Source organism: Podarcis pityusensis (assembly GCF_964106645.2).
Source record: "Podarcis pityusensis genome assembly, chromosome: 12".
Taxonomy (NCBI): domain Eukaryota; kingdom Metazoa; phylum Chordata; class Lepidosauria; order Squamata; family Lacertidae; genus Podarcis; species Podarcis pityusensis.
The window spans coordinates 25,945,986-25,958,715 of NC_138037.1; the positions used below are offsets into that span (position 1 = coordinate 25,945,986).

At 41.0% G+C, this 12,730-nt stretch overlaps 1 protein-coding gene across 12 annotated transcripts in view; it reads left to right on the forward strand.

Annotated features, from left to right (window-relative positions):
- Positions 1 to 10,940, forward strand: part of ADAM22 (ADAM metallopeptidase domain 22) — a 125,195-nt gene extending 114,255 nt beyond the window's left edge. For 11 of the 12 annotated variants that reach the window (XM_080975185.1, XM_080975180.1, XM_080975187.1 and 8 more), the window contains 2 exons: positions 2,099 to 2,222; positions 2,579 to 10,940. In XM_080975185.1, the coding sequence (XP_080831311.1) occupies positions 2,099 to 2,222; positions 2,579 to 2,599 (145 nt within the window). In that variant the 3' untranslated portion in view covers positions 2,600 to 10,940. Of the gene's footprint in view, positions 1 to 2,098; positions 2,223 to 2,578 lie in introns of those variants that run through there. The other variant, XM_080975182.1, reaches the window with a different exon arrangement.
- The last annotated feature ends 1,790 nt before the right edge of the window (positions 10,941 to 12,730 follow it).

The following is a 12,730-nucleotide window of genomic DNA, read 5'->3' on the forward strand; positions in this document are numbered from 1 at the left end:
TTGTACAGAAATGCTGATTTCTCTGACTAATCAGTCCATTTTTGTCTATCCTCCCCACCCCTCGCCCCCACCCCCAAACCAGACTCCTACTTTGGCTGGAACCACTGTGCACTGGATGTTGCTTGCATGTCTACTAATTTGGGTGTTCAGCTCTTTGTATTTGCCTTTGTTTCTTCACAATTAACCCTTTTTTGCCTCTGAACTGCATGCCTTCTGTATAATGTAACACGTTCTCATACACTGTAATGAATGTTTCTGCTGTGCTGCTTTCAAAAAAGCAACTTATGTGCAGCCCTATACCCGGGACATATTTGCCTGGGAGTAAGCCTCACTGAACGCAGTTGAGGCTTAGTTCTGAGTAGTCACGCATAAGATTGCGGTTAAGCTCTGAGCCGGCGAAGACTTACATCAATGTAGGTGAAGGATGGGGAACCTGCAGCCCTCAAGGTGATGTTGTAGTACAACTCCCATCATCCCTAACCATTGGTCATGCTGGCTGGACCTGATGGGAGTTGGAGTTCAACAACATCTGGAAAGGCTCCAGATGTCCTCATCCTTGACATACGTGCACAGTTGTCAGTGGGACTTGCATTAGTATAAGCCAGGCATAGGCAGACTCGGCCCTCCAGCTGTTTTTGGCCTACAACTCCCATGATCCCTAGCTAGCAGGACCAGTGGTCAGAGATGATGGGAATTGTAGTCCCAAAACATCTGGAGGGTTGAGTTTGCCTATGCCTGGTATAAGTGGTTGGTGACTCTTTAGTACACAGTCACTTTTTAAAAAAAGTTCTTCTGCCAGTTCCTCATTTTCTTAGCCAGTATAAAAATGCATGAATAAAGGGAAAATGTTGATGCTTTGTATGTATGTGCTAGCAGCCTCATACCCAGCTTTGTTTGGGAATTTTAAGAAACACAAAGATTAGGGGCTAAAAATCAGTGCAGTGAACCCATCTGCTCTATTGATTTGAAATAGCATCCAAATGTATCCAAACATGGATGAAAACCTGCTCCTTGATCTCAGGAACCATCATTCAAAATTTGGCTAATATATCTTAAGAGGCGTCCAAATGCATAACAAACAACTTTCTAAAATATATGTAGTAGGTACATAAGCCTCATCTGAATTACACATTTAAAGCAGTATCGCACCACTTCAAGCAGCCCTGGCTTTCCCATAGTCCCTTGGGAAGAGGGTTTGGCAGTTAAACCGCTGTGAGAATTGTGGTTCTCCAGAAGCAGCTTAGTCATGCTGGCCACATGACGCGGAAGCTGTATGCCAGCTCCCTCGGCCAATAAAGCGAGATGAGCGCCACAACCCCAGAGTCATCCGCGACTGGACCTAATGGTCAGGGGTCCCTTTACCTTTTTATAATGCAGATGAAGGCATAGATACAATGTGATATAAAGGAAGAATTTTTAGTTAAATAATAATGAAAGCTTCACATATATTACCTCATTAATCCCTATAACAATTTGATAAGATGGACCAATATCATTATCTCCAAAATTCCAGGTGACAGACTTAAATTGTGGCTTCCCTGAAGCCACTTAGGCTGAGGGCAGAACATTTATAGCTCTGTCTCTTATTCACCATGCTACCCTAAATCTGGTTCATAACAAATCATATTCCCAATTTTATAAATAGCTTATTTTTTATCATTTGATGCATAAAATGATAAGAAGTCTGGTTCATAGTATGTAGTTCAGCCTTTGCCAATCTGATGTTTTGGACTACAACTCCCATCAACCCCAGCCAGCACAGCCATTTTGAGTAAGGCTGATGGGAATCATAGTCCAAAACATCTGAAGATGGGTGAGGGCTAGCTTAGTCACTGTCAAAAAGTGCAGTCCCTTGAGAACAACTCTTGCAAAGTCTCTATTAATATAAATTAGAATTGCTCAAGATTTGCACAGGAGTTGGTCCTACTGAACCGTTTCCTAAGCTATATTAGCTTGGAAGCCTTTGGCTTCTTTTCCAACTATGTGTGGCAGAGTGATTGAATCAAATTCCCAGCATAGCTTCAAAGTAGTTCCAGTTTCTGTAGCAAGGCTGGTATCCCTAGACATTCTGTTTATTTTTGTCTATTCAACACCTCAGGACCCTTTCCCCTGCAAAGTCCCCTTCGTCATCTACTGGCTCCATTGCCTCCAGCAGAAAATACCCATACCCGATGCCTCCACTTCCTGATGAGGAGAAAAAGGCCAACAGAGCAAGTGCCAGGGTAAGCCTCACTTCTTCCTTGGATCTGCTGCGTACTTGACATTTAAGCTAGATGCAGACAAACACCATTTTGTCTTTCACTGTTGTTTGTACTGGTCTCATCTTGGAGGAGCCAGCTGTTTATCCATCAATGGTCTGGTTGGTATGTCAACTTGGGTCTCTGTCCACTGAGCCACAGTAGCTGCTTTCACTCAGACAACAGAAGTTTCCATTGCATAGTTAAAACATGGAATACAGAAATTGTAGAATCATGGAATTGTAAAGTTGGAAAGGATCCCAGGGGTCATGCAATGCAGGAATAGTAGTATAACAGGAACAGCAATAATGGATATTTCTCTTCTCTTTGTCCTCTTATAGCTATGGGAGACTTCCATTTAGTTCCACTGTCTACCTGAGCTGATACCAGAACTGTTTACTTCAGATTTTATACAAACTCAGCATTGCTGAGTCGCTGAACATTCATCTGCTAAGTGGACAATTTGAAGGGCAGAGATGCTGACCAGCATGGAGCGAACAAGTTCCCTGAAGAAGGAAAAGGCAATTTCCTGCAGCAGATTAGGATTTTAATTACAAGTAAAGAGCAACCAAACCATATACATACCCCATTTACCTGGGATACATGGAATTGAAAATATAAAAGAGTATTCCGCATGATGACAGATAATATGTAGATGCGCAAATGAAACTAATTGGGAGTCTCAAATGTGGGTTTTTCTCTGGTCTAACATAATCCCAAATAACTTTAAACAAACAAACAAAAACAAAAAGAATTCAGAATTTGATATGTAAACATTTATGCTGTGTGCATGAATTCCTCCGTTCACCACCTTCCATGTGTAAGGGACTAGTCATTATACTTTAGTAAAACTAGCATGCAGAAGTAAGAAATGTTTTTTCCGCAAGTGGGATCTGAAGAGGCAAACATTATGACATAAGCAGCCAACAAAAAAAAAAATTGCTTTTTAAATTTTTATTACTTTTGTGATTATATTCTAAGTAGAAACTCATACGTGTGTAAAAAGTTGTAAAATACCAACAATGCAATTATATAATGTGGGGTTTTCTTGTTTTGCTTGAATAACACTCATGAGTGAACATTACATGTCAAAGAATCTTAAGGGCCAAAGTAGGCGTGGCATGGAAGGAGGACCATAGGCCAATGAAAGAGCACATGGTTTGTATGAAAAAGGTTCAGAATCGTCAATCAGAATCGTCTCCAAGCAGGACTGGAAAAGTCACCCTTGGAGAATGGCTTTCAGTCATCGTAGACAACACTGAGCTAGATGGACCAGGGGTCTGACTCGAAATAAGACAGCTTCCAATATATATTTTTAAATCTAATAGCAGCTGCAAGGGGGAGGGATGGTTCTGTAGTGTTGGGGGAGGATTTTTCAATCTTTTCCCCAACTGTGCTGTTTCCCCCTCAAAAACCGCCCCTGTGTAGCTGCTATGCCAAAGCTCAGGTGCTAACCTGAAGGGTCTAGAATGCCTTCCTGGATCCACAGAAAACAGTGGTTCACTGCAAGACATATTATTCTCCTTCCCAATGAAATCAATGGGACTTTAACAGAGCACTTACAAAAAAACAATGGCGTCACAATCAGGGACCACAACAGTGAATGTGATGGTGGTCAGAATGGCACATTTGCTGTATATATTACATTTTTTTCTGAAGCTATCCAGAGCTCTTAAGTTATCTGGCTTCACCAATTTATCCTATGTGCTGATATAATACTATGTAAATAATGCACTTCTTGGCCAAATAAGAGCCATTAACTGAACGGTTTGATTAAGTTACCAGAGGCCATTCATCTACGTGGAGTTGCATAATACATGTATGGAGGAATCTCTGTTCCTACACCGTGCACTATGCACTATTGGTATGCTATGTTGTTATTGGCTATATACATTCGTCGATGTTCCTGAACTGAGTTCGTTATGAAAGATTTTGCAAAGTTGTGTGTGTTTTTTTTTAAAAAAAATCTAATATAGGGAATCTTGTGAAGGTGACACAGTATTGCCAGTATAGATTCTTATATAGGAGCTGTTATCCTGACTTACTAAGCACAGGGATGGGGAATAAATTTGTGGCCCTCCAGATGTTGGGACTCCAATTCTCTTCAGCCTCTGCCAGCATGGCTAATCACCAAGAATGATGGGAGTTGTAGTCTAGCAACATCTGCAAGGACACAGGTTCCCCATTCTGTGATGTAACATTGCAGGTGATAAGATGGTAATACGCAAAAAGGAAAGGGAGAGGAATCTTCAAAGGCATTTGCAAAATAATGTTTTTTGTGTATTTTTTTTAATTAACAATATGTTCCAGTCAGTATGTTTCCGTCCTCTTGTTAATTGCATTCCAAAATAACTGCGAGGTAAAATGATAAAAATGAATAAGTACCTTATTATAGGTCTGTGGTGTGTATTGTAGCTCTCAAGGTATGTATTAGGCAAGGTTTTATATATGATGCTATGTTAGTATCAGAAGTTGCAACATATACATGTTGGGACCAGAGATGTTTAATTCTGATCTTTTCCCCCAGTGATTCCAACATGCTTTTTTCCTAGCAGCAACTGGAGAAGAGATTTTTGGAAAACATTGCCTTGCAGAACCCAGAATAAAGTGATACCTACATGCATGGCAAGGAATTAATGGGCTGTTGAAAAATCTCTATTTAAAGCATTCTTTGGCAAGGGCATCATCTGATCTTTTGACAGTATTTGAATGGAAACAGCTTCTAAATTTCTAAATTTCATACTTATTTCACACAATTCTTTGGTACATATGTTGCCATGTGTGGCCTTCCTTCATTTAACTCAGTTATAGAGCACCTGTGAACCTCCAGATGTTGTTGGATTCTCAATTCCATCAGCCCCACTGAGCCCAGTTGCTGGTTGGGTTGGTGGGACCTGTAGCCCAACATCTGGAGAGCCACAGGTTCACCTGTCCCTGATATAACTGGACTTACTTTAAGAAATTCCACTTAGTTGAAAATGTTGGTTCTATGCGAATATAAAGTACATTTAAGAATGTCTCCAATTGTAAAATATGTAAGACTTTTAAAGTGTTATATTTATAAGACTCTGCCAGTTATATTTATACAACACTGGCCTTGCAGTCATAAATAATCCCTATAAGAAGCATAAAGTTGGGTAAGTATTTTGATTTGTAATAAATAGGAAAGGAAAGTTAAAAGACAGAGCAAATTCCCACCTGAGAAAATGTCTAAAGGATTGTACAGTATATGTAAAAGTATAATTTTGGAAATATATAATGTCAGCCAGAGACTGGAGGGTGAAAGCTAAGTTAATATCTCATGCCATTAGACTTGGGGAAACTTGATTGAAAACCTGGCTGCAACTTCTGGAACACAAACTACCCTCAGGTTAAAGGAAGGTTAAAATAAAAAGGCAAACTCCATATTAATTATAGAGAACACACACACACACAGCTTTTTGATCCTCAGTATCTGAAACATTTAGATGTATATCATGTGCCTTTTTGGATCTTTTTCTGTTTTGGTACAAACCTAAGCATCATTTTAAAAAGACTGATTAAGTTTTTTTGTTTTTTTTAATCCTCCATCTTTTATTTTCAGGTCATTAGGAAGAGTGAAGTTTTGTTTTTTTGCCAGACAGAGCTGATTGTAATGTAGTGTTAGTTGAGAGAACTTCAGAACATTCATTGAGAATACACCCTTGTCTGCAGTTAATGGCATACACTGTTACCTACCATTGTTTTGACCATTACTAATATTTGTAAATATTCACCCATTCAGTAATCTTAATGTAAAGTTAAAATATAATTTTAATAAATCTTGGCTTTTACTTCCATGGTCTAGTGCAGGATTTCTCAGCTCACAAAACTGGATTGCCTTGGTGTGTGAAAGGGTCACGAATGCTGGTCAGTAGGAAATGATGACTTAAGTCTGGATTAAGAAGGTTAACTAATGGGTTTTGAGTCCTGAAAGAGGTAAGATTCTGAGAGAGGTGCTGCTTCTAGCTATCCCCACTCTTTTGATCCATATGGACAGGTCCAGGGCATCTGTTTGTTTTATTTTAAGCCATATGTATATAAAGACTACTTCTGAAGATGCTTCTGCTGAACTGTGTTCACAGGCAGAGGCAATGGAAGGTTCCCCACAATATTTATTTCTTCTCAGGATAAATGAGCATGTCTCCTTTCTGTGGAGATTTCCAGTAAAAGGTATCTTAGTAAGATGTGATTGAAATGGATGTCAACTCTGCAGCCTTGTTCCTATGAGCCGCTGTGCCAGCAAAGAAAATAGAAAGGCAGAAGGCAATAAATTTGTGATCCTCCAGGTGTTGAGCTCCAACTCACATCTGCCCCAGGTAACATAACCAGTATTCAGGGATGATAGGAGTTGTAGTCCAAGAACATTGGGAGGACCTCAGGTTTTCTAGCTCTGGAATAAGGATTGTGGTGTTTGTGAGCTTCCATAGAATACTGTCACAGCAACAGTAGCTGGGGGCACCGTCAAAGCTTACTTGCTGCTGTTTACTGTAGGTGTTGCAGTGCCACAGAGGAGCCACCCCAAACTCTTGTGAGACTTCACTAAGCATGTGGCTAAGTCTCATGAGGGACTTGGAGGGGGGTGACTAAGGAGTCTTTTGTAGCTGGTCCAGCCTCATTCTGTGGACAGCCATTGCTTGGTCTGGTACTCCCAATGCCAGTGGCCACAGATTTTCTTGTACGGCTGTTCAGGTGACACCACTCGCTTTCCTCTTTTGTTTGAAGTGTGGTGGCTGCTACACCTCAAACAAAAGAGAAAGGAGCCCAAAGTGATGCTCCACAGCTCGGCAGCACGGGGGGCATGGAACATGCATTTGGCCACCCCTGTCAATCTACTGCCTGAGACAAGTTGCTCAATGTGCCTCATGATAGGAATAACAATAGTTTGCAAAGCCTTCACGCAGCAGTGAAATGGGCAAAATGAAGGCAATGGATAGGGGGGTGACTTAAGAAATCAGTAATACCTGTCAGAAACCACAAATGGTAGTATGCAAAGCTTTTATATAGGAAGGAAACGGGCAGCTAAAAGGCAAAGAATGGGAGTGGACCTGGTAGGCCTCAGAACAGACCCTTCCTATAGTTTGCAGCTGTAATTAGTTCAGCACAAGTCACCTGACCTGTCACAGCTGCATTTGATTGGCAACTGAATTACCAAGCCTGAAATCAGGCCCAGGCCAACCCGACTTGGTTTTTTTTTTAAAAAGAGTGTTTCTTCTGTAAACATGCAGCAAAACAGCAGCAGTATGAAGGTAAGTGAGAATAAATTTCATTCCAGAGTCTTGCTGAAATGTTAGTCCACGCCTGCTGGCTTAGGGTTTGTTTTAGGTATGTGAAAATAAGTGGTGGAGTCTAACACTTGGTTCAGTTGTCTGAATCTGGCATCATAAGGTAGTGAGTGAAAACATTAGAAGTAGCTATAGTTTGCTAACCTGAAATGACTACTTTTTGTATGTGTGTAAAAATCCACTTCTGTTGGTGGGTTCACAGGAATTAATGTAAGGAATCCATGACAATTTTGTGGTGTTTTTTCAGGGGTGGGGTGGGGGGACAATCGCTATTTCCCCTTTCCTACCATGGTTACACTGCTGATCATTCATTTTCACTCAAATGTCTTCATTTTCAAATAAGATTATCTGGTGTGTGTGGAGGAAGAGGCGAGGGAGTTCATTGCTTAATTTGGAGTCTGAAAGCTTTCCTTAAACACAGATAAGTTCTGAAGAAATTAGTTTGGGCTTTTGAACATGGCCTCCAATATTTTCAGTATTGTGTGCTTTTTGAGGGTTATAGCTAATTTTACTTTATTTCTTGCATTTGGATTAATGTTTTATAATGAGCTTTGAGCTCTGGCACAAAATTAAATAATGACAACATGCCTTTTCATCCCACTCAGCTCCAACTGAGTTTAAAAGAGCTCATCTCGTGTCCAGGGGAACATAAAAACTGCTTTTTAATAGCATCAGAGCTTGAAATAGCCAGATGTGCAAATGTGAAACAGTCTACAGAGCAGCTTTTAAGCAGGATCTATGGTGGCATTTGGGACAGTGTTCCATGTCACTCTACTAAAAATTTGACTCCTCTTGCTGTAATCTTTGACAGTTCCATGGTTGTCCTTCAGAGAAATGTTTAATGAGTTGTTGTTCTGTGTATAATAATACCACTACAGCACCTATTCATGTGAAGCCTCTTTGTGAAAGATAAGTCATGCATCTCCAGCTGTGCTAAGAGCTGTTTTATAGGGCTGTTATGTATGTTTGACCTGCAGAGAAATCATGTAAGCACTGTAATTCCTCACTTCAGGGGAACATGTGGCCTTCCTGATGTTGTTGGATTCCCAGCTCCTACCATCCCCAAACAGCATGACAGAGATGATGGAGGCTGCAGTCCCAGCAAAATTTAGAGAACCGTGTCTTCCCCCATCCCTCCCTTACATGCAGGCATACAGTATGGAAAAGATGTTTCAGTTCCACAGGAGAATTCTGGAGCCTGTGGCTTTTCAGGTGTTGTTGGACTTCAACTCCTATCATCCTCAGTCAGAATGGCTAATGGTCAGGAATCCTGGAAGCTGCAGTTCAACAACAGCAGAAGGGCCACAGGTTCCCCAAACTTGTAGAGAAATTGTGTCAGAAGTAACTCTGTAACTCCATGTTACAACTTCTACAGAACCCCCTGAGACCCCCGGGTAAAGGGCGGTATATAAATTCAATAAACAACAATAATACAGAGCAATTCTATGTATGCTCACTTAGAAGTACTTGGCCAACTCCCAGGTGAGTAGAGGCATGCTACCTTAGACTGCCAATGTAAACACAGCAATAGTACCACGCTTGGTGCCATTTTCAAGACCAACTGGAGAGCTAAAATCCAAGGAAAGGGTCAACCAGTGCTTTTCAGCTGGGCCACAGCAACCAGCCTATGTTTAAAAAACAATAACACCTTAAACTCAGAACACAGTAATAGCATTTTCTTAACTTTGAAAACAAGAAATATTTTACAACAATTTTTCTTCTAACATATATAGGTATATTTTAGTTGCAGTATGATTTATTAATAAAGTAGTATTATGGGTGGAATCCAACTTAGTTCTATTTAAAGTAGACTCAGTGAATGTAATGGTTCTTAAGACATGCACATTAATTTCCAATGGGTTTACTCTGAATAAGACTAACATTGGATACAACTGGGTTTTTGTGTGTGGAAGTTACTAGGGATAGGCAACACAGCTTAAAAACAAAGCAAAAACCCACACGCTAGAGGCGTGATCTTGTACCAGAAATAGCTCTGCTAACTGCTGTAGCTACAGGAAATTTAGAACCATGGAAAAATGAAAGTGGAATAAACCAACTGGAATAAGTTGATAAGGGATGGTGCAATGGTAGGATACACCATATCAGTTTGACAATCAGGGTGGTAGAAGATGGCACAGTCTGAATCCTGCCAATAGACTTGAGCAGAGCAATTCAGTGAGGGGATGGAGAGAATATCTGGCAGTAAAGCCACCATTTTCTGAGCCCCACAGGTTTTACACCAACTAGGCAGAAGCTGGCAGGAAAGAAGCACACTGACTCCTGGGCAAATGGGAAATCCACTCTGATATGCTCTCCTTTTGTCCTCTCCTCTGGAGCAGTGACAACAGAGAGGCAATGACAGAGGTCCTTTCCATGGTGGCTGGGATTCCAAGGGCATACCTGCCTCTCTACCCATAAAGAGAGAGGGTCTCAGACGCCCTCCCAGGAACCACAAGGTTGTCTACCAATTCTCCTTTGAGATGCATGCAAACAAAAGACAAAATCCCGCGCGTTTTACAGTGGACACAATTATTATTATTATTATTTAAGCCTGAGAGGCCTTAAGACCTTACATATTCAATTTTTGCAAAGTATATTTTTACAACCAGTTTAGAAGCACTTGCTTAACTGCCCTTTGAATATAGTGGTGCTAGTTGTTAACTATAAAATATCATACAGTAGCAAGTCTGTAAATACAAAGATACGAAGTATATTGGTCTAATAATTCCTGCTGATTGCCTGTGTTGAGAATCTGTGTAGTATTCGCTAGGGCACACAGTGTGGTGCATATTAAACTGTAAACCTTTGCACAATCTTTGAGCAACAAGATACCACTGTATTATTTACGTACTAGCCACAATCCGAGAGTAATGTAAATATGCTTTTAGTGCCATTAATTATCTGTGGAATTTAAACACACACACACCCTTAACTTTGGGTGGCCAATTTTTATTAGAATTATTGCAATGTTTTTCAAGTAGCAGTTGTTATTTGTGACATCTTAAATCTACTGCTGCAAATGTTTTCTATTACAATGTCTTTGTTGTACTATATATCCAATGGCTGATTTTTTTGCAGTAGCGTGTTTGTCTTGTGGATATGGTAAAAACAAGCACTGTATTCACTATTGGAGGCTGAACCATATGGCATTTTTTAATTGTTTTACTGTTTGGAACTGTCTCAATCCTTCTCCTGCTGAAATTTTGACAAATGATAATGCAGAACCTTAATAACTACAGCTTTGAATGCAACTTAACTTCCATAAGCATCAAAATTCATGAAGCTAGCACACACTTTTTCCATAGTAACATTACTATGAGCATATTTAAGACAAAATGACTAATTTCTACCTTTACTCATGTATTATAATGTTCAGTAAATATGACTCAGTTTAATATGATTATGGTGTCCTCTTGTGTGTCCTTAATTTTTTTTGAATAATTTGGTGATTTCAAATTATTACTGTGGCTCTTGAAGGGTGTTTTTGTTTTGTTTTTGGAGGGTGGCAGTGTGAGGAGTTGCATCTTTCTCCTGACAGCAAGAGATGTGTTCTTTCTCCTTCAACTAGTTGTTAACGTATTAGCACAGTACATAAATACCTGTTGAAACGTAAGTTGCACATTCAGCCATTTCATAATACCAAAAAAATATGAAAAACTAATTGGTGCAATCTTCTTGGCATCACCTTTAACAGAGTGGCCTGTTGCAGCTGGTTGGTGGATTATTTTATATATAAAATTTACTGACATATAAATAAGTATATTTGATCTATTTTGTTTTTAAATAGGGACTCCAATTCTCTGAGCCTTGTCAGTAGTTCACCTCTAGAACAATTGGGAGGTAAAGCTAACTGTAGAACAGGGGGAAAGAAATTTCCTGTAACCTCAAACTGGTGTCTTCCAGATGTTGTTTGCCACAGCATAGTCAATTGTAGTTCAAAACATCTGGAAGGCACAAGATTGGTGAAGGTTGCTCTAAGGAATGGAACTGTCAAGCTGATTTTTCTTTACCTTTTCTTCACCTTCACACAAAAATGTCTGTCTGCTAATGAGTGTGTTATCTCCCTCACCCCATAACCTTTCCAGTGCTCTGCAAATTGTCTCTTCAGTAACGAATCTGAGTTTCTTGCAAAGCTTGGGTCATGAAGCATAACACCAGAGCTGCTGAGAAGTGAAAAATGTGTGAACAAGATGGAAGGAAAAAGCCACCTGTCAGTTACCTGATGTTGCAGCCATGATCTTTTTTGCTTGCACTTAAGCCTCAGAATCAATCCCTACAGGCAATTAAGTTCAAAAAGTATGAAAGCTGTATTTTGCTGTTTGCTGAATTGCTTGAGCCATTTTGATGAGGGCATGACTGACCGGCACCCTGAATAGAAGCACTCCACATCAGGGGCGGAGCAATCTGCCCTGGCACCCGGAGCGGCGTGGGAGTGGGGCTAGCCGCCCACACGGCAAGTATTCCCAGCCACCCACTGCCCACACGGTGAGCGTTGGAGGGGTGCCACTAGCCGCCCGCATAGTGAATGTTCTTAGCCGCCCACTGTCTGCTAGGTGAGCATGGGGCGGCACCACTAGCCTCCCGCGTGGCGAGCGTCCCTAGCTGTCTGCTGCCCGCATGGTGAGTGGGGGGGGGCATGTGGCGATGTCACCCCTCCTCATGGCTGACACCCGGGGCAGGGTGCACCCCCCATGCCCGCCTTCCTCGCCAATGCTCCACATTGCAACATTGTGTTGTAGGACCCACTTGTGGAATGTAATACGATAATTCAGTTAAGATTCAATGCCCCACCCCCCGCTCTGTGCTTTGCAGTGGTGGCTGATAAGGGGGTGCACCCCACCAAGACTGACAGGTCCATAACCTCCAATCATATTAAGCAGATTGGCATAGGGCTTCCTTGGATTTGTCTAGCGCCAACCAAACCTCAGCCAATGTAAAGCTTCACAATTCGGCCCATAGATGTCAATGGCCTTCTGCAGCTCCTGACAACCAACTGTACCCAACAGTCTTGGAAGTGTTACCTCCAGCCACTCAGAGCTCTTTACATTCAATTAAACCCATTGTGCTAGACATGTCTCTCTGCATGGCGGCTGTGAGTCATGTCACTTCAACAGCAAGAACAATATTCTCCAAGTCAATATCCTCATCGTAGGAGCTCAAGAAACATCAGCTACAGGAGGATTGTACTTT